The following is a 24,219-nucleotide window of genomic DNA, read 5'->3' on the forward strand; positions in this document are numbered from 1 at the left end:
ACCTCATGCAACACAACACCTTTCTGTTCAGAAATGCAAACAGGACTGACCACTGTATCTGTTTCCATTTCAGATGCATCTCTTATTTCCAGAAAATCTTAACAGTACTTCTTCAAAAATCTCTCCTTCCATTTGCATATAACTCATTAAAAAAACTACTGAATGGTAACTTTTATTTTTTTAATACAGAATTAAAAAAAATAGTGTATGATGACAGATCTATATTTTTCTATGCTTACCTTTGCCCAAGGACAGTTTTGAAGGGCTTTATAAAACAATCCTTTACTTTTTTCTTTTTTTCCTAGTGAAGCCTGTATGAGAAAAAAATGTTCATACTTTAATGCAGTAACAGCTGAAATAATAAAACCATTACCTCTAAGACAAAGAAATCACTGCTGAAAAGCTCAGTGTTCCTCTGCTGAGGAATACTTATTACTATGTATTGAGGTAACTGTGCAATTTCAGAGCTTACATGGTTAACAGTCTTCAATGTAATCTAAGAGATGTCTTTAAGGAGTTCCAGGGCTTTACTTGTAAAACAAGGAATAGAAGAGTAGCAGAAAGAGCCTCTGCCAAGTGTTTCAGTTGAAGTCAGGGACTAGGGCATCTCTCCTGTGAGGAGAGGCTGACAGAAAAGGGACTGTTTAGCCTAAAGAAGAGAATCTTATTGGTGTGTACAAATATCTGAAGGGAGGGGGAGCCAGGCCACCCTCAGTGGTGCCCAGTGTCAGCACCAGAGGCAGTGGGCACAAACTGAAAAACAGGAGGCTTTGTGAAAAAATAACTTGCCTGCATCTATATTAAAACTACAGTCAGAAGCCATTACTCCTAATCCATATGAATTACATTTTCCCTAATATTCACAGCAATAAGGAGCATTACAATTCATCCATATCACCTTGCAAATCATATAGGTATGGAAGCATTTATTATTCCTTTTTTAGTAGTACTGTAGCTGTGTGTTCACGATAAAGTCCAAATATGGCAAAAGAAACCATAAAACTGATACTTTCTTCTTACCAGGAAGTTCAAATACATTCTCCACAGCAGTGGACAATGGGTACCATTTTCACTCTGAACTGCATGTTCAAATAGAGCTACAATCCGGTTTGTTAACCCAGTTTCAGGAATAGTGGAATGTATTTCACCAGTTCCTGCCCTGAAACACAGAGAAAAAAAAGAAACCACAATCCCTTAATCTCAAGCTAAAGGACCACATCCATGTAAGAGAAGGTGAAGATCAATGTACTCTAGCACTCTATGTAGCCAGATCTTTGTAATTCATGCTACAAACTCTGAATTTTATAAACCAGATTTTAAGTACTTGCTCATCTAATCAACACATTTCTAAATAGGAAAATCAGTTAAAATAATATAAATTAGGTATTTTTGTGAAAATTATTTTAGCGTATTGAAAAATTAATCCTGTCCAACCGGAGGAGGTAATTTCTCTTTGAGTACAATAATCTACTAGCATATGATCTTAAAACACTTATCTTAGTCTCAAGATCATTTATCATTCCAAGCCTGACATCACAGCTCAAACCAATTTAAGTCTAGGTCAGCAAGCTTTCTTCTGCTGCCCAAGCAAGCCTGTTCAAATTTACCCCTGGCACCTCTGGAAGACCATACGTTGATCTTGGATCAAGGCCTAGATTACAGTTCTGGATCCCAACCATGATTACAACAGCAATCCCCTAAATTGCAGGTATAACACAAAAGCAGGTACATATGTTTCACCAAAGCACTGATTTCTATTTACAGCTGATACAGACTGCCTTACTTTTAATGCTTGAGCTTGAAGAAACAGCCTGGTGCACTCATGGCAACACCACTTCTATGTGCACTCACTTAGCCTGCCAGCTTGTTCCACTCACCCGTAATACTTGCTCCTAGCTTGCTTCTTTTTTTCAAGGGTCTTTGAGGCTATATTTCCTCTCATCTTAACCTATGCCATGAGGAAAAATGATGTAACCTACTCTGCATGCAGTCAGACATTTGAAGCATTGCACCTCACGCTGACTTACATATGCTACTGTTTCACCCTGCACGTTCACTTCTTCAAATGAATTCCAAGCACTTAAAAAAGCAGAAATATAAAATAGAATAGGAAAAAGTCACACATAATACAGACATTTTCTTGGTTTGTCACAACATCACAAAGCATTAGTTTTCTGCATAACTGACAGGCCATTTGTCTCTATGTTGCAGTAGCTCAGCTCTGTGCTTGCAACATCCATCCAGTTAGAACCTACAGGAAAGGCTATGCTAGCAAAGAGTAACCTGGAAAGAAGTAAATGTCACAGAGAAAAATCACCATTCTGGAATTGTAACATCAGTTTCCAGTAACAATGATGAAAACATCGTGTCAGTCTGTAACTAACATTAAATCAAAATACGACCCTCCTTTACATTTGGTGACTGTACAATTCTTATTAAAATTCAGGATGACATACACTGACAGCTCAGGAATGTCATGTGTTCCTGTCTGTTGCCAGACTGTGGCAACCAAAGCAGTGGGTGCACCATAATTTCATCAAGTGTGAGTAATGTAAGCCTACAGCTATGTAAAGCTCCCAGGTAACATTTTCCTAGAAAACTCTGTTGCTGTGTGCAGACACAAAGCCCCAGGCTGACAGTGTTATTAGAGAAATGTAGGTAGCAGTGGATAGGTAGCTCCAAACAACAGGTAGACAACAGTTAGAGACTAAGCTTTAAGAATGAGCACATACCTCTCTTACCCAGGTCATATCCTTTCCCAGGAGCAAAATCACTGAGCTCAGACCAATCTGTAAATCCAGGAAATTTCCAGCCTCTTCTACCTAGTAACAGCGTCATATGGAAACTAAACTCCCAAGTACTCACTATGGAAACAGATCTGCCACAACTGAATTCTGTGATCCAGGAGTAAAGCAGGGAAGCAAGCTCAGTCAGAAACTGCAGCATAGCCTTGTGTTACTCTCCTTATGGCTGGAGTATTAAAATGCAGACATTTCTGAGCTCACAGTGTCTACCTCTTGGCCACTTAAGCAGGTTCTTAGTTATTTACAAATTACTTACAGAAATGTGTACATCTTGATGTCAACAGTAACAATCAAGCACACAATCTGATCCAGTAGAAAATATGTGAGACTACCACATGTCCTTAATTCTATTCAGGATTCTGCCTCTGCCTCACTGCTCAGTCTTTAACAAAGAGCTTTCCCTAGCTACAGATTCTTCATCTGCAAAATGAGAACTGTGATAGCATTTGCTCTGTTAAGTGATCAGACATATCAAAAAAAGCATAAACATATGGAGCTGCAAGATATTACCTCTGGACACTGTCAGTTAGTTTTTTTCTCATCTGCTCTGCTTGGATTGCAAACAGCCATGGCTCTAAAGAGTTCGTAGACCTTGTGACACCATCAAAAAATCTTCGTGCTTTGCTAGCACTGTGGGACTTCCTTTGGATGTGGATATATGACCTCCAAAGAGACTGGTTGCTAGGATACCGTTTCAGAGCCTCGGTTAGTGCTTCTCGCAGAGGATTCAAAGGATAAACACTAATTTTCATGTGGAACCTGAGTAAATTTGTATGCAGCAGTGTGACAGCTTCAAGAGCAGTGGGAAAGTTTTGAATGCTGAAGTTCTCTCCAGTATTTTCACATTTCTCTGGACCAGGGGCTTCAAGTTTTCCAGAAATCTGTGCATATATTAATACTGCAGCATCGATCCCAACAGTCAAATACTGGAACAGTGCATAACAACCAACCAAGTTAACCAGCTGATTAGCATCACTGACTTGATCCTGATCAGAAACCAGCGTTTTACTTAAATAATCTTGCAGTGCATGCTCATACGTTTTACGAGCTTTCAAGACATTCACAGATAACACTTGTCCACTATAGGGCATGTATGTTCCACTTTCAGTCAATTTGGTCAAGATATGAACTGCACGGGACGTAACAGCTCCTTCTAGACTTTCCAGTAATTCCACTTCCAGCTGAGCATAAAGCAGACTGAGGCTGCAGAGCTGGGGACTCTTCAGTCCTCCTGTCCCTGCTGTGGAAAGAGCTGTGTCAAATACCTTCCTGGCATCATCAATGTTACCAAGCAGCCATTCCAGGTAGGCATACAGTTTCCAGAGAGAAAGGTGGTTTCGGTTGTCAGGTGCTTTAAGGAGATTCTTGGCCAACTTTTTACTCTTCCTCCCTTGTGCTTTCAGCTTTTTCTTCTTTTTTGTTTGGAGACACTGAACTATCTGCAGTGAAAATAAACAGAACAAATTTTGAGAGGGATGGAAAAAGAAAGGAAAAAAGCCAAACAAACCTTACAGCATTTCTTAATTTCATTACTGTGTTTGTTTTCATGTTGTTCCATATTTCATCACCAGCCAGATCTGTTGCTGAGTACTGTAAGCTGTCAGAACTGCCTGTTGGCAGCTCCCTCCAGCACAGACAAATTACAGTCTTGACATTGTTACTCCTCCTACTGCCATTAAATAATATCAAGTTTCACTCTTCTAAAAGGCCAACTGTTCAAATAAAGAGCTGTTAACCTGTAATAGTTGTTAAAAGGAAAATAAATTTTCTCTGTCTGACCAGATGCAGCTCATGACTTGCAAAATTAAACCTCCAAGAAGCATTTCACAGTGAGGAATGTGATGATAGGCAAATGTGGAGATCAGATGGGAAGATTACAGGAAAGCTTCTGGTCAGGTAGTGTTTGGGTAAGAGACCAGGAACTCAGAGTCATAGAGTGGTTTGCGTTGGAAGGGACCTTAGAAGACTATCTAGTTCTAACCCCCCTGCATGGGCAGGGACATCTTCCATTAGACCAGGTTGCTCAAAGCCCCAACCAACCTGGTCTTGAACTCTTCCAGCAAGGGGGCATCCACTACCTCCCTGGGCAACCTGTTCCAGTGTCTCACCACCCTCACACTAAACTCTTCATAAAGAAAGACAATACTAAACTTTCTGAAGTGTCAGAAAGACAATCTGCACTCTTATCCTTCTGTAGGCATCTATTAGAGCATTTTTATTTAAATAAATCCATATTCAAGTGATTAAGGCGTTATTTCTTTCTATAATACTACAAACTAACTTGTATAGGAAGTAGTAAGTTTCTTGATAAGGTGCTCTTATCATGGTATTGGAGATTATGCCCTTTGTAGAAGAGCCTGGTAAAAGTACTTGGCTGACTCACTTTGCTTTGTAAAAAAAAAAAAAAAATCGCTTGCATCCATGTCAGCCTATCATGCAGCATACTTTATAGTAACATTTATCCAAGACTGCAGAAAGTATTTGGTTACTTACATGTATGTTACTTTGTAACATGTACTGAATGAAAGGGGTTGGATTTTTTTTTCACTCCCAGAGCAATCTGAACTGGCATTTCCTGTTTTGAGTATTTAGTCTTACAAGACTTAATTTTCATCCATACTAGCTTTCATTCAATATAAACATTAACACACACAAAAGCCACACATCACAAAAGTGATTATATGTAGATTTCTTATTACCTTAGAAATTTCATACTGTAACCAACAACTGGACAGGTCAGATTTTTCCTTTCCTGAAAACAGTGGGAACAGAACATGAAAAACATTCTGTATGAACTCCTCTCCTTCCTTATAATGGCCTATATGATGTCTCCCTCCTAGCATCGTGTCCATATGACCAATACTGTTAAATCCAGAGAGTGGAAAATGAACAGCAGTCAATGGCTTTTCATCAGAAAGCACACTGTCAAAGATGTTATTTTCATCCATGGCAATATAGAGGTTGGAAGGAAAGAGTTTACTTGCACATGGAACTCCCAGGAATTGCAAAAATGAGTACAGCAGTTGATGCTGAAGATCTGGATTAGAAAGCCGGATTAAAGATGGTCCAAGATCATCAAATAATACCTAAAGAAATTCAAATTAAAACAAACTTTGTTAATTTATGCTATCAAACATAATTAGCAGACCCATAACGTATGTAATTAAAAAAATCCTGTAAATACAATTTATAATTGCTATTAAATGGTAATAGAATGTCATTCAAATTAAAAACAAGCAAGTTAAACAAGCAATTTGTTATTCCACTCACTGTAAATTTGCTATCAAGAGATTTCTTTGCCCCTGAGTATCAGACACCTTCACAGAAAACTAACATGATGAAGGCCTGAAAGGTTATTGCTTAGGCCACTTAGCACATTTTTATTTGGAAGTCCACATCTGACTTGACCTATCTCCCCAAAAAAAAAAGAACAACAAAACACACTTATCTGACTTGAAAGCAACAAAACCTTTGCTTATTTAATGCATATAATTCCTTCAGTTTTCTGCAACATTTCCACCTACAGATCAGAGAAACCACAGAACAGCAAAGACAGTGCATTCGCCTACAGCCTTTTCCAAAGCTTACTGTGAAGCTTCAGCACAAAACCTCCAGAAAATGTTGCACAGAAAAGAATTTTTTCCACATGATGAAAAGGATTACTCTCTAAATTATCCACTGGCAATGAGTTCAAATCAAAGGATAATTCATTTTATAATCTCCCCTTGTCTTATTATATCACAGTGACCTGTCTTTCTGGATCTTCACAATCTTCTTCAGTTTCCTTTTTGGTTTTGTCTGGCCTCCAAGGTAACCAATGTCTTGCTTCACGAGAATATTCAATATCCAACCAAATATGCCACCTGGGGAGAGTTTTATCCTTTATTTCTTGATCCTCATCTATCTCTTCATCATCATCATCATCTAAAACCAAATAAAGACAAACACCACTCATAAAATTATTAAAGATAAGTTAACCCACCAAATCCAAAGACCAGACTTGACATACAATTTACTACTTTAAAAATGGAAGCAAAACCAGTGTTAATTAAACAGATGTAAGACAGAGCTGAAAATGTCCACGTCACAGTTGTGGGTTTTGACACCAACTCTGTAGGAATAGGAAGTTTCCAAACTTTTTGAACCATTAAATCAGTGTCGGCACTCAAAATTTCTCAGAGAGGAGAAAACAAAACACTGACAGGCTGTGGACCATTTTTATCAACAAAAGTTTGCAAGCACAGCCAGGAGTCAGTAATCTTTTTGTGCAAATTAGGTTCTTCACTTCATACCTGGGCATGAAAACTCAAATGTGCTCTATGAACACTCATGTGAATAAAGCACTTTGAGAACCACTGTAAGTTAAAAGTAATACTGTAATGTTAGACATCATTCATTCTGTGCAGAAACTGATGAACACCTGTAGGCTAAAGGAAAGCTTGTAGAGATTTTCAAACACTTTTCTTTCTCAAAGTCCTCAAAACTTAAGATTACCTTCACTATTTATGTTTTTGCTACAAAAATCAGGCCATTTCTACATCACCTACAAAGTCTTGATCCTGACATTTCCCATTCATTAGGTAAAACACTCCCACTCCCAGCTCTTCAATTTTGAGTAAACCAATCAGGTGGTGGCAGGATTTTTACTCTCTCTGTATTTTTGTGAGCTACAGCCCCTTCTTTAGTCAGCAACTATAAAAAATTACAGCATTTCCAGAATCTAGCCAAAGTTTGAAAAACTTAATAGTTTTGGAGATTATACTCAATTATAGATTACATCTAAACTTTTGGGCTTGCAAAGAATGGGAAAAAATACTGATATACACTGGACCTGCTCAAGACTGGTAGTGATCCTCTTCTCTATACTCAAGTCTTCTGAATTTGTGGGCAAAATCTAAAGCCATTAGCAGTGGGACTGCAAACATCAGTCAAGGGGCAAGGAAACTGTATCTTAATCCAGGGACAAGTGAAATGCAGGATAATTTTTCAGTTCCTTTGTTTACTAAAAGCAAAGCCAAATTTACTTCATTAAAGTTGCTTACAGCAGCAGAAGCAGCAAAAACAGAGACAGCTCATCTTTGGTCCAACACACTCCAGCCCCCTGCTTCCCTTCAAGATGTATCTGTTTGAGAAACAGTTCTTGACATTAAGGGAAGCACTGTACACCAGAAGACAAGGTGGGACTAAGCACCAGGGAAGCATTTTCTGCAGTGCTGCTCACTCAGAAAAACTCCAGCCAAGTGAAGATGCAATTCCTTCATTTTCTGTGTCACAAAGAGCAAGGAAAAGTTTTCCTCCTATTTCTACTGTATTATTTGCTATAAGAAACTGTAATCTAACTCTAGAAATAGAATCATTAAGCAAAGTTGAGGCAACTATCATCTAACACTGTAATTCCATTTGATCTACCAATATGATGAAAGGGTCTTAAGTGAAGTAGCTTCCTTCAGTTTTATATGGGTGTGGGTCTCAACCAAGTACTCACACCTTTAGCCTTTTCAAGCACAGAGTGGAGGATATGCCATCCTCTCCTTCACTCTCATCCCTAGAAGGACTAAAATTGTCTATAAAAAAATATCATACACAAAACACTCAACACATGCTTTTGCCTGTAAAGTGTGATACAGTTTATCTTAATCTTGGTAAATATTTTTTAAACTTGTATGCAAAAACACAAGAAGAAACAGCTTGTATCGCTCTAACAAAAATGCTTAGAAGAACCTGCGGATATACGGCTACACTTATGGACATAAGCATACCAGCCTTAAGAGCAATCCAACCACCCTTCTCTTGTTGGTGCATCCATGCTTTCCAGCCTCTTGCACCTTTTTCGCCAATTCGTGGTTCTCCACTATCCCAAAAAGGTTCAAAGAATTCCACCTGTTGTTTTGGGCAATGGGAAACAAAACAAAACATACAGAAAAATATTTTTTGCTGTTGTACAGATGCCATCTGGGTCAATTTAAGTTTTCCAAGCCCTACAGTCTTTTATCTGGGTGCAACTTCTGTACCTAAAGACTTTGTTAGATGACCTATACAGATCCTTCAAGGGTAAGGATCCAAAGTCTGCAAGATGTAGCTTTCATAAACCAAACCTCCCCTCCTCCCCATCTTCCACGGGACCATGTATAATATTCAGATGATCATATACCTATGGTTGAATCAAAATGCTGCAGTTGGACACAAATATGACTGGACAGAAGACAAGAGGAAAATACCAGTAAGGACTTTCATCTCTCAGGTTTCAGGATGGTCAACAACTTCAGGGCACTGTCCAGTGAATCAGAATTTCAGGGTTTTAGTTCTGACTTTGTCACTGCCCACATGCAATCTACCATCTTAATCAATTCCTCCCTGTGTATACTTAGTTCTAAGGACCAGCTCTCTCCTAGCAGCTGCTTCTGCTGTGTACCAAACCTTGGCTTGGACATTGAAATGTGACTGTTAATACAAATATTAACAATAAAAGTCAAGAAAAAGCAAGCCTCGATATATCAGAAAATCGGCGCTTACAGCAAATGCAAAATCTAATTCTGTTCCTCATGGATTTATTCTTTGCTCCAAGTGAGAAAGTGAACAGTGAATGCAGTACAGAAACAAACAATTCAAGATTGAACAATAACGCTTCTGTAAGAGGGCAGAAAGTGGAATTAGCTTTAAATCTGTTTTCAAAATTTGCACTTTCCAATATAAACATTGTCCTTTTAAATTGAGGTTCCTTTCCACCCCACTTTCTTAACAGTTTCTAAACACTACAGATAATCTTGCAGTTTTTCAAACAACTGGAACTTTTGGCTCTTTAAGAGGACACCACTATTACTGAAACTACAAGACTGCTCCATTTGTGGGCAGTGGTATTAATCTAGAGAACAAAAAACATGGAGTCTCAGTAATGGTTGCTGAGGAAGGTGAGGTAATAAAAGGAAAGAAATTTTCTGTCCTCTGTGGTAGCCCAGCTGCCTTAAGCAGTGGCCCTCTACCCCTCATTAAAAAGGAAGCAGCACCATTTCAGTGTGATGATGCTACCATGGCAACAGCCCCCTCTCTGAATATTAACTTACTGATTATTATTGGGGTGCATGCCCAACATTCTCCTGAGCAAATCAAAAGTGATTTAGTACTTTAACATAATCAGTTGACTGGAATCTCATAGGTCAAATAAAAGATACTTTAAAGCACAATGGTGTTCCTTCAGCCATCAAAGAATTACAGAAAATAACAGGTAACAGAGAACCTAAGAAATGTTTGCAAGAACCATCTAGAAAAGGAGATTACAGGTCAACTCTCTCCATCAACACTAACAAAAAGCAACAGTTTGGGGAAAAGAAGAAAGGAAGTGCTAACTAGACATAGATTTTGGTCAGATAGCTGATTTTTTTCCATCTTTAATTAGTAAAAAAGAAGACATGAAATGACTGGTTATCACACTTCTACGACACATAGTAGAAGCAGCCATTTGGCATGTAGTTCCAGAGGACCAGTGAGCATTTTTCCAACGCAAGCATCACCTTGAAGAACCACAAAGTAAGTTGCAATTCTAAGTGTTTCCCTATGTTCTTAAAAATTCATCAACATTTTTCTGTTACAGCATTCTTTGTAAAGCACAAGGACAAACATGCACTTAAATGGAAATTGCTACCTGTCCCCTTGTTGACAGATCTTTTACACTGTCAGGTTTGAAGAAGGTGAAGTCAATCAGAGCCTGAAACAAAGACACCGCTTTCTCGGAATGGCCAGCTTGTCTCAGAAAGTGGCACTGCTGAATAAATATAGCTGAAAAGTAAAAAAGATAAAACTTTAACATTTAAAAAAAAATAATGTTGCAAAGTATTTTATTACAGCCTACAAATACACAAAAGACATACATGAAGTGCTGTGAAGCGTGATTGTTTTGGAACATTATCAAAATCAAACCTACAGGGAGTAACTAGCATGAATGTATGTCAGAATTGTTGTCGATTAATTAAGAACTCCCACTTTAAATGCACCAAACAGATGAGTTTTTATTTATGTTACATATGCACTGTCCGTGTTCATGAATAAAAGTTATACACAATGGTTCCAACTCCAGTTTACCCAATATCTGCCAGAATGGGTCACAGCCCTTTTTGAAGATGCTGGGCATTATGTGATTACAACAAAATCCTTTTTGCCTCATTTTGCATGAGATAGTTACACTGGTAATACGTTGGTAATATGCCATTTTCATTCCAACTGTCATTCCTATTTTTTTTTGCCTTTAGAGAAGAACTCAGTTAGGAGAAGTCTGGTCTTTTGGTCAAAGTATTACTGCTAGAAAGTAGAGAAGAGTCCTGTCCTGTGCTCTTCAACAAATTATTTCTGTAATCACTGCCATATCCCTACCACACACCAAGCTTCAAGTCTCAGCTTATAAAGGGAAGCAAAGCCCTCATTTTTCTATTCATTTATATTCAATGAGAGTCTTAAATGAAAGAGCTGTAGAAATAAAAGGTATTATTAAACACCTCTATTACTAGACAGTTCCAGGATATTTCAGAGATATTCCATCACTCCAAATAACACCCAAATCTTAACAAAACAGTGGCTGTTAAAACAGTAAATTGCTCTAAACCACATTCTTAACTGGCTTGCAAAAAAACCCCCTAAACTCATAAATCAAATATTGAATAATTCACTGACCATTTTGAAAACAGTTCTTCAAAAACTGTTGTTTCTTCACTAAATGCATTTGCTTTGGATGATTTTAAATGATCAAAATAGTTAAATGTCTAGACATAGACATGAAACAACATAGGTTAGCATCAATTGCTTCTAATGATCATCTAATTTTTTAATACTAAAGAAGCCAAAATTATTTACTCCTTTTACATGTATTCAAATTAACACCTGAATGTACGTGTGTGAACATGAAAATCTGAATTCAGCTAGAATATACAAGCTAGGTATTTAATCCAATTTTCCTGCAAAGTCAACTATTGTTTCTGATAACCAAGACTCTTGAGATTTCTGAAGAAATTTAAAACAACAAAAAGCATGTTTAAGTATATAAAATAATATTCCAAAGTACTTTAAACAATTAATTATTAATTAATTAAAACACTGTGTCCAACTGACACTGAAAAAGTTGCTGGCTTCAAACAGATTCACTTTGATTAAAATAGCCTGAATGTACAGAATCTGTCATCGGGATTTGCTGCCAAACTGAAGCCAAAAATAAATTATAATGTAAGATGTTCTGCATGATAAAAAAGAAAAAGATATTTGAAGAAATGCAAATATCAGCATTTTCTTTGTGGTAAAAGCTGAACACAGCAAGAATACATACTTAATTCAGTCCATGATGCTAAGACATTTCTGCAGCTGAACTGACCTAAAAGATAAGGATGTTTCTCCCCAGCCAGTAGGCATAATTTAAAAAATAAGACTTCACTTCCAGAGCAAAATTTGAGAATGCTTACCTTAATCTGCTTGATATTAACAGTTCATAGTCAATTAAAAATATTACGCATTTTTATCTCAAAATTTAAGCAAAAAAACTGATATACAATTTTGAATTAATTTTGTGTTTTGAAAATACACCCACCTTTTTCCAGGCAGGTAGTACTGCAAACCGAATTGAACACTAGATGGCACAGTCCACCACTATTTAAAATTAGCTCTTACACTTGATCATCAGTGAAGGTCAAAGGTTGACAATACAAGCCTACTATACATCTACACTACTAATGAACTCTTAATTCATTTATGAAACTCTTTGTATATTTATATTAACAAACAATTTGGTAATCTTCCTATTAACTACGCTGACAGTTCAAATTCAGCCCAGGAATTAGACAGGTGTGTCACAAAACAAAATCTCAGATCAGGAAGTCTCCCTACTGGAAATTCCTCTACTCCTATAATTTGAATTCCAAAAGAAAAAAAACACCACCAAAACCCACTCAAACCCTCAACAGTGTTCATAAACAAATAACTGTAGCTTTAATACAGAACAATAAGATGTTAAGAGTAGAACAGAAACTGAAATAAAGTTGAGTCGATTTTAATTTTAACTCATCTATAGACATTGCCAGCAAGTACTTTGAAAAATGTCAGTCAAGCTAACATAGTTAACGGAACTGTATTAAAAAAAATTCTCATAGCAGTTGACAAATAGCACTTACTGAGTCAAATATGCCCTGTGCAGGGAAACAAAATGAGAAAAAAAACAAACAATAAAAACAACCTTCCCGTCTGAAAAAAAATACGTGCTGAATAAAATATTTCTCCTGAAAATCATTCATTGTGGTAGTGTTACAAAGTGACTGAAGAGTCGGAAAACAGAGACAGCAGAAGCAATTAGAAGCTATCAGGCAGTATAATATCCACCTGCCAGCACAAGATTTTTTCCTTTACAGCATATTTTCCAGTGCTTGATCCAAGATGAATCAACCGAAAACCATAAGAGATCTGAACACCTGAAACTAATTTGCAATCCAGCATCTCAGCCTATAAATCCAGACTGGATATTGCGTAACAGTTAGCATCACTGCCCAAACACCAGTTATGGGACTTCGATAAAAATAGAGGGTCCTTGGACTATGCTTCACATGAAGAAATGTGGACTGCTTTGTAACAGTCCCCTAAACTTAAAACAAATTTTCAAAGGAAAAAGGAAAAAAACCCCCACATTCATGGTGACACTAATATTTTCCCCTCCTCAGTATATTCATAGATTAATAATCACAATGACCCCTTGAGGTAGAGAACCAAAATTGAAATTAGATAGGTTAAGTATTTTAGCTCCAAATAAAATGTAAAGCCCATGCCAGAATTGAGCACTGACTTGTCTCTTCTCTGGATTCATTCCATTCCAGCATCGTAACCATCTGACTAATTTTCCTTCCAGGGATAATTATATAATAAATTATAAGTGGTAGATACATGCATGGTATTACAGTTTAGAATTCTCCATCTATGAACTGGGATGCTCAAGAAAATTTAACATCAGACATCCCATGTTCCATCTCTTTTCTGGATTAAAGTAATTAAAACTTTTGAAAAAGATAAAATTGTTTTTTCACAACCTAATGATTTTTTTTTTTTTTAAATAAACATTCTTCAAAGATAAAAGCACATCTCTCACTGTTGGCTGCAATTCTCCAGCCCTGACATTTGTGCTGTAAACTGCTCAGCACATTAGACTCTACTGGATGTTATATCACAAATTCTCCTGGGTAAGAAAAGCATCTGCTACATCCATATTTGGTTAGAATATCTGTTTTAATTCTCAGCTAAGAAATCAGGATGCCAGGCATTCTGAAGAGAATAAAAACTTCCTGTCATACATAGTAAAGTCTATTCTTATGGAGAATGTACTCAACTCCAACAAAGACCATTCTGACCATGACATGAAACAGACTTACCTAGCATAGCTTCTTCTGTGCCAGGCAGCAGAGGATGTGATACCATGCTGCCATCCTGTACAGCTGCCAAGGTAGTCAAACATTTTCCATAGAGACTATTGATTTTTGAAACAGAAAAGGTAGTGAACTGACTTTGACAGAACAGGAGATACTTCTTCCATAGCTCTGGATTATTGGGGTGTAAGAAAATTAGCTTCTGCCATTCTTTAATCACAGCTGGTGGTTCCCAGAATTCTGTGCAAAGCTTCAGTCTGGCAAGTTTCAGATCAACATTACTTGGATTGCTTTCAATGGCCCTCTCTAAAATAGCCAGTTTCTTTTCTAAGATTAACTTCAGTGATTTTCTTCTTACTTCCTGCTCTCCCTTACTGGCATAAGGGCTAGGTCCTCTCATTAACTCATCCTTAAAACAAAGAGAAAAATCATTACAAATTAGGAAGAATCATCACTAGAATAATGAGAAGAATGCTGACATTTGTGAAGACAAATTAACAGTTCATTCTTCACCAACAGAAAATACACAGTCCTAAACAATTGAAACTACAATATGTTCATTTATTACTTAGAATAAGCCTGTTTGAACACATACCTGAAAAGAAACAAATTCCATCCAAGCATTAATATCTCTTGGGTTTTCTCTGACTTTCTTGTTATGTTCTTCCACTTTTGTCATTAGAATGGAGTTAATGTTTATCCCAGGCTCTTGCATTGTTTGCTGCGTATTTACAGGCTCATGGTCTGTACTCTTGCACCCCTTTCCTTCTAGCCACACTGTAGCTGATGGATCATAAATCCCAAGAGAATTTACCTCCGTTGTGTTGGAAGAATCATCAGTTTCCATTTGGGAAACCGGTATAAAAGAAGTTGGGTCAGATGGAGAACTTTTATTGACAACAGGAATCCCATCTGTGTTCAGCATTTTCACATTGTTCTTTGTGAAGTAGCGCTCAGGTTGCCTCTGTAACTGCTTCCTTTTTGATGCAGAACTGTCCCAAGTTATACACTGCTTCTTTGCATCTATGCCAAGACAGGATTCTCCTCTCCTTTTGTATCTTAGAAGGAAAAATATAATTAAGCATCTCCTAAAACACCCATTAGAAAAGATACCTCTTTTTTGAAAGATAGCATTGAATAAGTACTTTTAATTAGAATTGACCAGAATAATGTATGCATAGACCTTCAAAAGTGTAAGAACATGGTAACTTTTCCCTTCAACTTAAATACTTTTTTTCAGTCATCAAAACTTTTATTATCATTATTCCTTTAAGTTCAAAAATACCTGTCATGCTCAGCAGAAGTAAATTTTTTTTTTCTTCCTATCATTTTAAGCCATGTAGACAAATGTGGAAAAAGAATTACAGCATTATATAAGGTTGTTTATATTAGATTATTTTAAACTTAAAAATAAGACACAGTAGTTCAGTAATATCTTTCTGTATCCTCAAGCCTCTCTTCATTTTATATGCCAAGAAGTGGGCCAGGGCAGGGAGGGGAGAGTGAAAAAAGAGACAGAGATCAGGTTCATAAAGGCCACTATAATCCTACAGATTAAGAATACTACCAAGAATGTCACTTCAGTGGCAGATGTAGTGATGTGTAATGCTAAAATAACACTTTTAATTTCAAACGATAGCTGACACTCTAAAGGTGGAAGAAAATTTGTATGGATTGTAACCAGGCAATTCTACTGCAAAGGTATTACACTACAAAAATAAAATCCATAAATAATCCCTCCTCCACAAATAATTACTTCTTTATATATAGTAAAAATTCTCCCTCAGAACATCAAGCTGTAAATGTACATACACAATGTACGAGCCCAGTGTAGGTTCCTTTAGATGGGCTCCTCTGTTAATGTCGGACAATGTTCTAAGGGGTCCTCATAGTACATAGTACCCACTAAGGATGCTGAATATACCTTTCCATCTCTAGTCATTTGAAATGAAGGTCAAATTTTGAAATAAAACACTCAGTTATCTTACTTTCTCATCTGCTACATAAAAATTTCACAGTCAGACTCAAGTTAATGAATCTTGAGAAAGTGAGTTTGAATACCAACAAAACCCAACATACTGTACCTTGCTATGTCCCCTCGATACAGGGATTTGTAGGCCCAGTTTGCAGGGTCTGGTTTCTTGTCTATTCTGAAGGTTTCTGCTGTCAAAGCCTGGATATCATCAAGCCAAACAAAGCGATTGCTGGTAAGATTTGATGTTTTCTTGTCTAGACTGAACAAAGGAGAACAAGTGTGTTCTAAACACTGGTAATACATTCAGCATTTACAAAACCCAGGAAACATTGCATTTCTGTAGTTCATAATAATTTATGTTATATGACCATCACTGCAAAGTCAGTCACACAATGGGAAAGAAACAACTGGAAATACTCCAACAGCATCATCAAAACAAAACACAAACACTCCTTGCACTTCCAAAAATTGGATTTAGGATTATGAAAGGTAATAACCAGATTTAACCAATTAATTGCTCAGTAAACTATAATCTAAGAGCCATATATTATTACTTTTAGCATTTACTTTTGTCTTTCTTAATTGTAGTATCCTCCTAAAAGGGAATAATCTGTAAGGGGATTATGTCAATAAGCTGTAAATTATACCCATGCATTTGGTAAAATAGCGTGCAAAGTGCTTTATGGATTACAGTCATACAAATGACCTGAAGGGGAAATTGCCACCTGCCTCCAAACTGAACTTCCAGTCTGAATTCATGTTACAAATATGTAATTTAGTAAATGAGTTTTCTAGTCTGGAGAAGCTTTCCAAAATTTCACAAGACCTATTGCATTTAGAGCAATTTTGTGATTCAGGTTTCAAAAACAGTTTCCTGAAAACTCAGTATTCTCTCAAAATAAACCACTTACGGAAAAAAGTTAAAATAGCCACCCTGAAAGAACTTCAGCCCTTTAATTTGGGCAAAGCTGTGGCTGGTCTAGCAAACAGCTGATGAATCAGGTTCAGCACATAATTCCATTGCATCCAGCCCAGAAACCCTCCAGCAAAGAGTGATTGGGCAGCGCAGAAGAGTCGCAGCATCCCAGTCATTTTTCACTCTGCTTCCTCACAGCCAACTAAACCTTCAGTGCCACAAGCCAACAACAGAGTCTTGGAAGGTAGTGAGGGTGGCTAGAGGCAGCAGACAACTCCTCCAGTACCACTGCTATTCTTTCATGGGCAAATGATCTTAAGAGCCCTTGGCACAGACATGTTCCCACAAGCCTATGCTCTCAGATCCCAGTAAATCTGCCTGGAAAATAAGTAAGCTGGGGCAAAGGCAAAGACTGCCTGGATGACAGCCAGCTATAACAATGCCTCAATGTCACCAAATCCTCATTCTGTCCCCAGGAGCTGCTGCAGTGCTGTGAATTAGAGCCAAAACTGCTGATGCTAAAGAAAAAAAAGGAACTAGAGAATCAAAGAGAGGCAAAATGGCAGCTCAAACCAGAAACATGACAAGAAACGGGGAAAGGTAACTTACACAGCCAGTTAGAATTAGGCTACTTTGAATCAAACTATCAAAACCCAACAGACAGAGAAAAGCAAAGCTAGGTGTGACAAACCTGAATACTCAGTGCATTCGCAGAACCTCTTTTACTGCTCAAGGTCATGCTAGTCACTAGATACCTATTTTCTTGTTCCATATAAAAATGACACCCCCACTAATTACACAGTACTTCAGAGCTCCTGAAACTAACAAAAATGACGCAGCAAAACAATTTCAGTTGTTCAAATCTCATCTAGATGTATCACGAGCAGTAAATGTCTGGACATAAAATAAATGTTAAATCATACAGCAAACTTTGTCTTAATATCAAAAAAAGGCAACATTAACTCTATGAGGAGGACACTGTATCACAAGGTAAACACAGCTGCATGCTAAGACTTTTACACTATTTAGGAATAACATTTAATGCAATCCCTCTCCAAACTCTGACAGTAAACTGAAGATCCAGGAAAGGAATCAAGATGCTTTCAAAAACTTATGTAAGCTTCTATTTGTCTTTAAAAATACAATTCATTACCATCATAACATGCTTTGTTCTGCAAACAGTACTTCAAATGACAATCACACCTGAAAAACTTTGAATAAAATAAACAAGTGTTTCTATTTCTATTTTCATTTGAATGGAGGGTTAGTCATACATATCTCTGAAAAATAATATGCACCAGTGGAATAATTTAATTCATAAAATTGAAGAGACAAGTACAAGAACACAATTAATGTATGTCTTGCTTAGTATTAATTAATACATACTTTGCTGCTGCTTCCTTTTCATTAATTCTGCCACTTCTTGTGGCTTTGTCCTTGCTGTGCTTAGTGTCCACATCCGATTCGCTGCTACTGGAGTCCCCTTTGGTTTTCTTTTTTGTCTTCTTATAATGGTGATGCTTTTTCTTTTTCCTTTTCCTTTTTGTACTTGACTGTTTCAGGCTCTCATCTGTATCACTTTCTCCTGACAACTCTGACCTTGAAGTAGTCCTGCTTGGAAACAAGTATATGTATCTAAACACACCTACGTACCTAAGTCTTAAAACTGTAAAGAGATACCACCTTAAGAAAGTTCATAACAATTTCACCCTTTACCATTGCTCTATCTGTATTTTTGGAGAAGAGTAAGCAGCAACACACACAATTCAAGTAATATAAATTTGCACTAAGTAACAGTCATCTTTGTTTTTTCAGCTGCTGGAATTACTGACAACCAGTCTTAAAATTTAATTGTCAATGGCATTTTGATGTCTGATCTGTAAAAATATCCGTTTGCTATCATCACCAGAATCTTACACAATTTATTTAAGGGTACTAAGACAAAAGAAGCCATGAGAGAGCCATTAGAGGACCTTTAAAACGAATACACACACTCCCCTAAACAAACCAATGCCCCCCAAACACCACATATATTGGAGTAATTAAGTTTTTATTAAACTGAGAATGTACCCTAGTAATAGGCAAAAAGATCACACATTTCTCACTACAATATTTTTTGACAAGTTCTTTTTCAAAGATTAATGAAATATGGTGCCTTTACTATGTCAGTCTATCTGAATGGCAATTTGTAAATTCATTAGTTTTATGACATTAAAGTAATGAAAAGATCTGAAGAAATACAAGCAAAATACATGACTTATGAACAGAACAGTTATTGCATTTCAATCACACAATACATGTAAAAGTAAGAATAAGTATACAAAGCTGTGGCTGCCCCATCCCTGGAAGTGTTCAAGGGCAGATTAGATGGGGCTCTGAGCAACCTGGTCTAGTGGGAGGTGTCCGTGCCCATGCAGGGAGGTTGGAACCGGATGATCTTTAAGCTCCCTTCCAACCCAAACCATTCTATGAAAAAGATATACTCAGGTGTGATTATAAAGACATTATAAAGACATTCTCTATCATTGCTACCAACAGCCATGATAAACACAGGAGGCTGTATCAAATTAAAAGTGACTTATCTTAGTTATAGTGTAGATATGCCACATATAGCAACCATTCCAGTGAACGTATGAAAACTAGTTCTTGAGCAAACATGGTGGCTTAAAGCTCATTTTCATCACTCACTTCAGTGATCAACATGTTCTACAAAGCTGCATAACTTGATACATGTAATATTTCATTAACTCACCTCTTCAACTAGTTTTTAAAAAGTAAATGACTGTGAAATGGCTGAACTGGTTTTCACAGAGAAATCACAAAGATGATGCTTAATCTTAACACTGTATCAAGGGTTACTCAGGACATTCAAAAGCTAATGAAGGATCATGATCAGTTTTCTTTCTATTTTGAAATAACAATGATTTAAATGCAGCTGGGAGAAAAAGAAAATGGGAATATAATAGCCTAAGTATAATTTCTCATTATTTTAAGTTAAAGGACATGGAAGCATTATTCATACTTTTATGTGTGACTCAGTTCAGCTCTTTTTAAATACTGCAGAGTGGAACGAAAAGCAGCCTTAAAAACTCCCAATTTTGGTCTCATGCAACAAAAGATAAGAAGGACATAAGAAAGAGGCTATTTTAAAAGATATTGAAGTATATTCTACCTTATTAGTGGTGATTTTTCAGGGGGGAGATTTGCAACTTCTGTAGTGCGCTGGTGCAGTAATAGTGCATCTTCCGTAGAGAAGCTTGGGTTACTAAGCCAGTCCAATTCTGCAGGTAAAGAAAAGTGTGAGATCAACACAAATTAGCTTCCTGTGCTTTTTCCAGGTGGGAGTCAATCTAGTCAGTAGACAGCTAACTTTGCAGCAAATGTCACTAAGTCCTGTGTAACAACTGGGCATATCAGAAGGCAATCCATAAAATTTTCATTTAGCAGAACACTAGGTTTTGATGAGGCAAAATATTTAGGAACTGAAATCTTCTCTGACATCAAGAGAAGCTTTCAAAATCCCACTATATTATAATAATTTGAAGTTCATACTGCTAGCAGATGATGTTTTATATACTGCTATATACTTAAAAAAAACCCCAATCTGTCTAATATTAATTTTTTACGATGGAAAATTTCTAACTTTTTATACATATATACATACATATTGTATATGAATATATTAGTTATATGGGCATAATTATATAAGAACTTGTGTCTTCAAATATTTTATAATTATAATGCATAGTATATACAATAGATATGTATATATTTTAATTTAAAGAATAAAATTGAAAAAATTACACAAGAGCATAATCACTTGAGAAGTGTAGTTAATGAATGCAACACAAGTTATGCAAATTTACAAAACTGCACTTCACTCACTGTATGGAAAATATTTTAATCTGAATTTTATTGATAGGAACACCCACTACCAGTAAGAATACTTGAGTGTTTCATACAAGGTCAAAACATGTCACTGGATTCTCAGTTCTCTAACCACTGAAATCAGACATTTAAATAGCGTGAAAAAAGGTTATCTGATGCTAATTTTGATATTTTAGTCAGCATTAAGTATTCTGCATCTAGACCTCAGCCATTTCAGTAATCTGATAAGATCAGACACTGACAGGATGTGGAGGGGGAATGTTTTACCATAATTGTATTGATATTAAAAATTCTATAACAATTTTCATAGATATTTAATTTCTAGAATTTTTTTACGTATGTGACATTTTCTAACATATTCAGCAACAAACTTTATTTCGCATAAGCACAGAATTTAACGTCAGCCTCTCTGGTGCCAGATCACAGGAGATAACAACAAAAAGGAGAAAATTTGGTCCCTCTGCCTGTTCTTCATGCGCTTCACAACCATTCTTGCCTCTGTCTTCTTCCTGTGACTCCTGTCTTTCTGCTTTTCACTACGCTGACCTCTAATCCTTAAATAGCATGAATTTATCTTCTGCCAAGCCATAAGTCTCTCCCTCCTTCTGAAATGTTTCTTTCAGAAATAGCTCTTCATACCAAAATTCCATCTTCCCTTTATTGTTGTCCACAAAAGGATTTAAAATGGAGCAGACTGCAAAATAGTTTTTTAACCTAAGTTAAACTCTTGAAGAAGTACAAGCAAGCAAGCAAAGCTCCACTTTGTGTTTCCCAAGAGACTGGCCCTGCTACCAGAGGTCCCATGGGCAGGGAGGGCCACCTTCCCTGGTTCATCTTGAACCTCTGTGCACAGAAGAACCCACAGTTCATGGCACTATCAGGACCAAAATACACTTCCCATGAGTGCCCCAAGCAGAACACTGCTACATGCTGTTTCCCAGCTCATGGAAACACTGGATGTAGACTGAAAACCAGAAATTTGGCGTAAAATATGTATGCGTATTATTGTAATCTTCTGCCTGGCAATCAGAATCACCAAAACCAAGGCAAATACACTGCCCTACTTTGAGGCAAATCAATATGAGATTATTTTTGCTCCCTTCCAGGGAAAAACTTAGGATATATTAATGGAAAATTAGAAGAAAATTTGAAACGTTAAAACTGTGATCCTTGTCTATTTAAAATATTATTAAAATCTAGTATTTATTTTGAAAGAATCCACCCGGGCACAAACACCTTTGTTTTAAGTAAAGTGTCCATGATTCTAAAACTGTAAATATACCACAAAGCATCCTTCCATAACCTTTGGTGAGCTTAAAGGAGAAAGATTTATGCTAGATAATATCCAAGCAACATTCCACTCACTTATCAATATAATGATTCCCCCTGCTAGGGAATAAAGTGTTATGCTACAATAAGTTAATTGCTTATTTTTGTCCTATAAGAGATGTATAAAGAACCAATTTAAAATCGGAGTTAGTTTTTAGAAGAATTATATTTAGTATTTTCCATTAAATACTGAAATGTTTCTCATGGACAATTCTGTAACTGTTACATATTTAAAACACACAGGAGTTAAATAAATTCATACACCAGATAACTACATAATCAAATTGGAATGAATAATTCAATACACATCATGCAGTACACCGAGTGCTGCCTTATATTTTCTGATATTTTTAAGGCATATTTATTAAATGGGATATTGTTTTTTAAAAGTATTATCTTCCTTATGCTCAATTATTTCTGCTCATTTTGGTAATGAGGATGGGTTCTAAAGGAATGCAGAAGCAAACTACAACCCTACAATGTTTTTCCACTAGTTACACTCTGGTCTTCCTCAAAACAAATTCAGAGAATGTACAAGTGTCCAGAGCACTCCAGATCTCAGTAAATACAGCTAATCTGGGCATAAAGCCTTCCATTTATTTATTTACAGAATTAAAGGAGACACTTAATTCCCTTAAAAAAAATAAATCCATCTTTGTTTTGATTTGCATTTATTACCCAGATTCACTTAACAAAACAGAAAAAATTACTGGTTGGCAGAGTGTAAAAGTGTACCACATGACAACATAAAACTGTAACTTAATAGCCAGACAGATCTCCTTAAAATTATTATATGTTCCAATTATATAGAAAACTTACCTAATTTGTCTTTAGCCGGAAACCCAATAAAATACTTCAGGCACAAAGATATTCTCTGTAGCCTTTAAGTTTCTCTTAATTTCAATACGTTATTGTTTCCCTTTGTAACATATAATACATCAGTTACTATTATTATTTTTTGTAGAAATAAATACATTGTAAGGTAGTTCTGTATTGATTTGAATGAAGAATTGTAGTTCAAAAATCACTTTAAAGGTAACAGTAGCAATACTCATGACCATAAATCACTGGGTTAGATTTTTTAAAAACTAAGCTCGAAGGCAGAATGACGTTAAATAATTTGCCTTCAGTCATACAGAGTTGTTGATGACCAAATTCAGAATTCAAGACTTAGAATATTCAGGTTATTAGGAATAAAGCCTAAAATGTTTAAGATCTTGACCTTATGTCTTTTTAAACGCTGTATGCAACAAAACAGGCTTTTCATCAATGTCAAGAGCACAATATCAGGTCCCCCAAGATGAATGTGGATAATGTATTTTTTAATGATATTCATCACTGCAAACACTTTAGATACAGATGAGCCCAAACTAGGAAAAAAATGTTTGCATGCAACTACAAGCATGCTAAATTTTATAACCTTGAGCCTACAGTGCCAAATCATTTCCAAATGGAGATACAGATCCTTAGCAGCACAAAGATCTTCAGTCTTAAAAACAAAAAATTGAAAGAAATTGAAAAATTTCTTTTTAAATGGCATTACTGATCACACTGACAAAATTAACAGAGTAGAAAGTAAACAAAGAAAGCAGTCAAGCTCCAGTTGTTTTAGAAGACACAATAAAACGTGGGGCTGATCAAGCACATTAATTTCCCTGAGGCACAAAACACACATTAAACAAGAGGTTACACCTGAACTGGCAGAGCAGTGAGAAGCAGTTGTATTTGTATTTCACTGTTTAAAAGGCTGTTCTAGGACCAGAACCACATTCTTAACAAAAAATAAGTTGGCAAAATTTTCATTCTCCTCCTCTTAGCAAATTAATCCTGCAGCTCACAAAAGGATGAAGCCCAGATTTCCAGGTTGTGTCCTCAATCCTTTACACTCCCCACCACTGCTACAGCTTCCAGAATTATCTGCATTCT

The 24,219-nt window shown here is 36.5% G+C and overlaps 1 protein-coding gene across 2 annotated transcripts in view; it reads right to left on the bottom strand.

The window, feature by feature from the left end:
• The window catches only part of NRDE2 (NRDE-2, necessary for RNA interference, domain containing), a 29,116-nt gene that overhangs the window by 1,357 nt on the left and 3,540 nt on the right, over window positions 1-24,219 (bottom strand). Inside the window, exons 2-13 of one of the 2 annotated variants that reach the window (XM_051622599.1) lie at window positions 20,249-20,357; window positions 18,463-18,687; window positions 16,270-16,419; window positions 14,781-15,243; window positions 14,192-14,594; window positions 10,444-10,577; window positions 8,564-8,684; window positions 6,553-6,728; window positions 5,504-5,890; window positions 3,315-4,243; window positions 1,021-1,159; window positions 240-311 (exon numbers count right to left, since the gene is read on the bottom strand). In XM_051622599.1, the coding sequence (XP_051478559.1) occupies window positions 240-311; window positions 1,021-1,159; window positions 3,315-4,243; window positions 5,504-5,890; window positions 6,553-6,728; window positions 8,564-8,684; window positions 10,444-10,577; window positions 14,192-14,594; window positions 14,781-15,243; window positions 16,270-16,419; window positions 18,463-18,687; window positions 20,249-20,357 (3,308 nt within the window). Of the gene's footprint in view, window positions 1-239; window positions 312-1,020; window positions 1,160-3,314; window positions 4,244-5,503; window positions 5,891-6,552; window positions 6,729-8,563; window positions 8,685-10,443; window positions 10,578-14,191; window positions 14,595-14,780; window positions 15,244-16,269; window positions 16,420-18,462; window positions 18,691-20,248; window positions 20,358-24,219 lie in introns of both variants that reach the window. The other variant, XM_051622598.1, reaches the window with a different exon arrangement.

The sequence above is a fragment of the Apus apus genome, chromosome 5 (genome assembly GCF_020740795.1).
Source record: "Apus apus isolate bApuApu2 chromosome 5, bApuApu2.pri.cur, whole genome shotgun sequence".
Classification (NCBI taxonomy): domain Eukaryota; kingdom Metazoa; phylum Chordata; class Aves; order Apodiformes; family Apodidae; genus Apus; species Apus apus.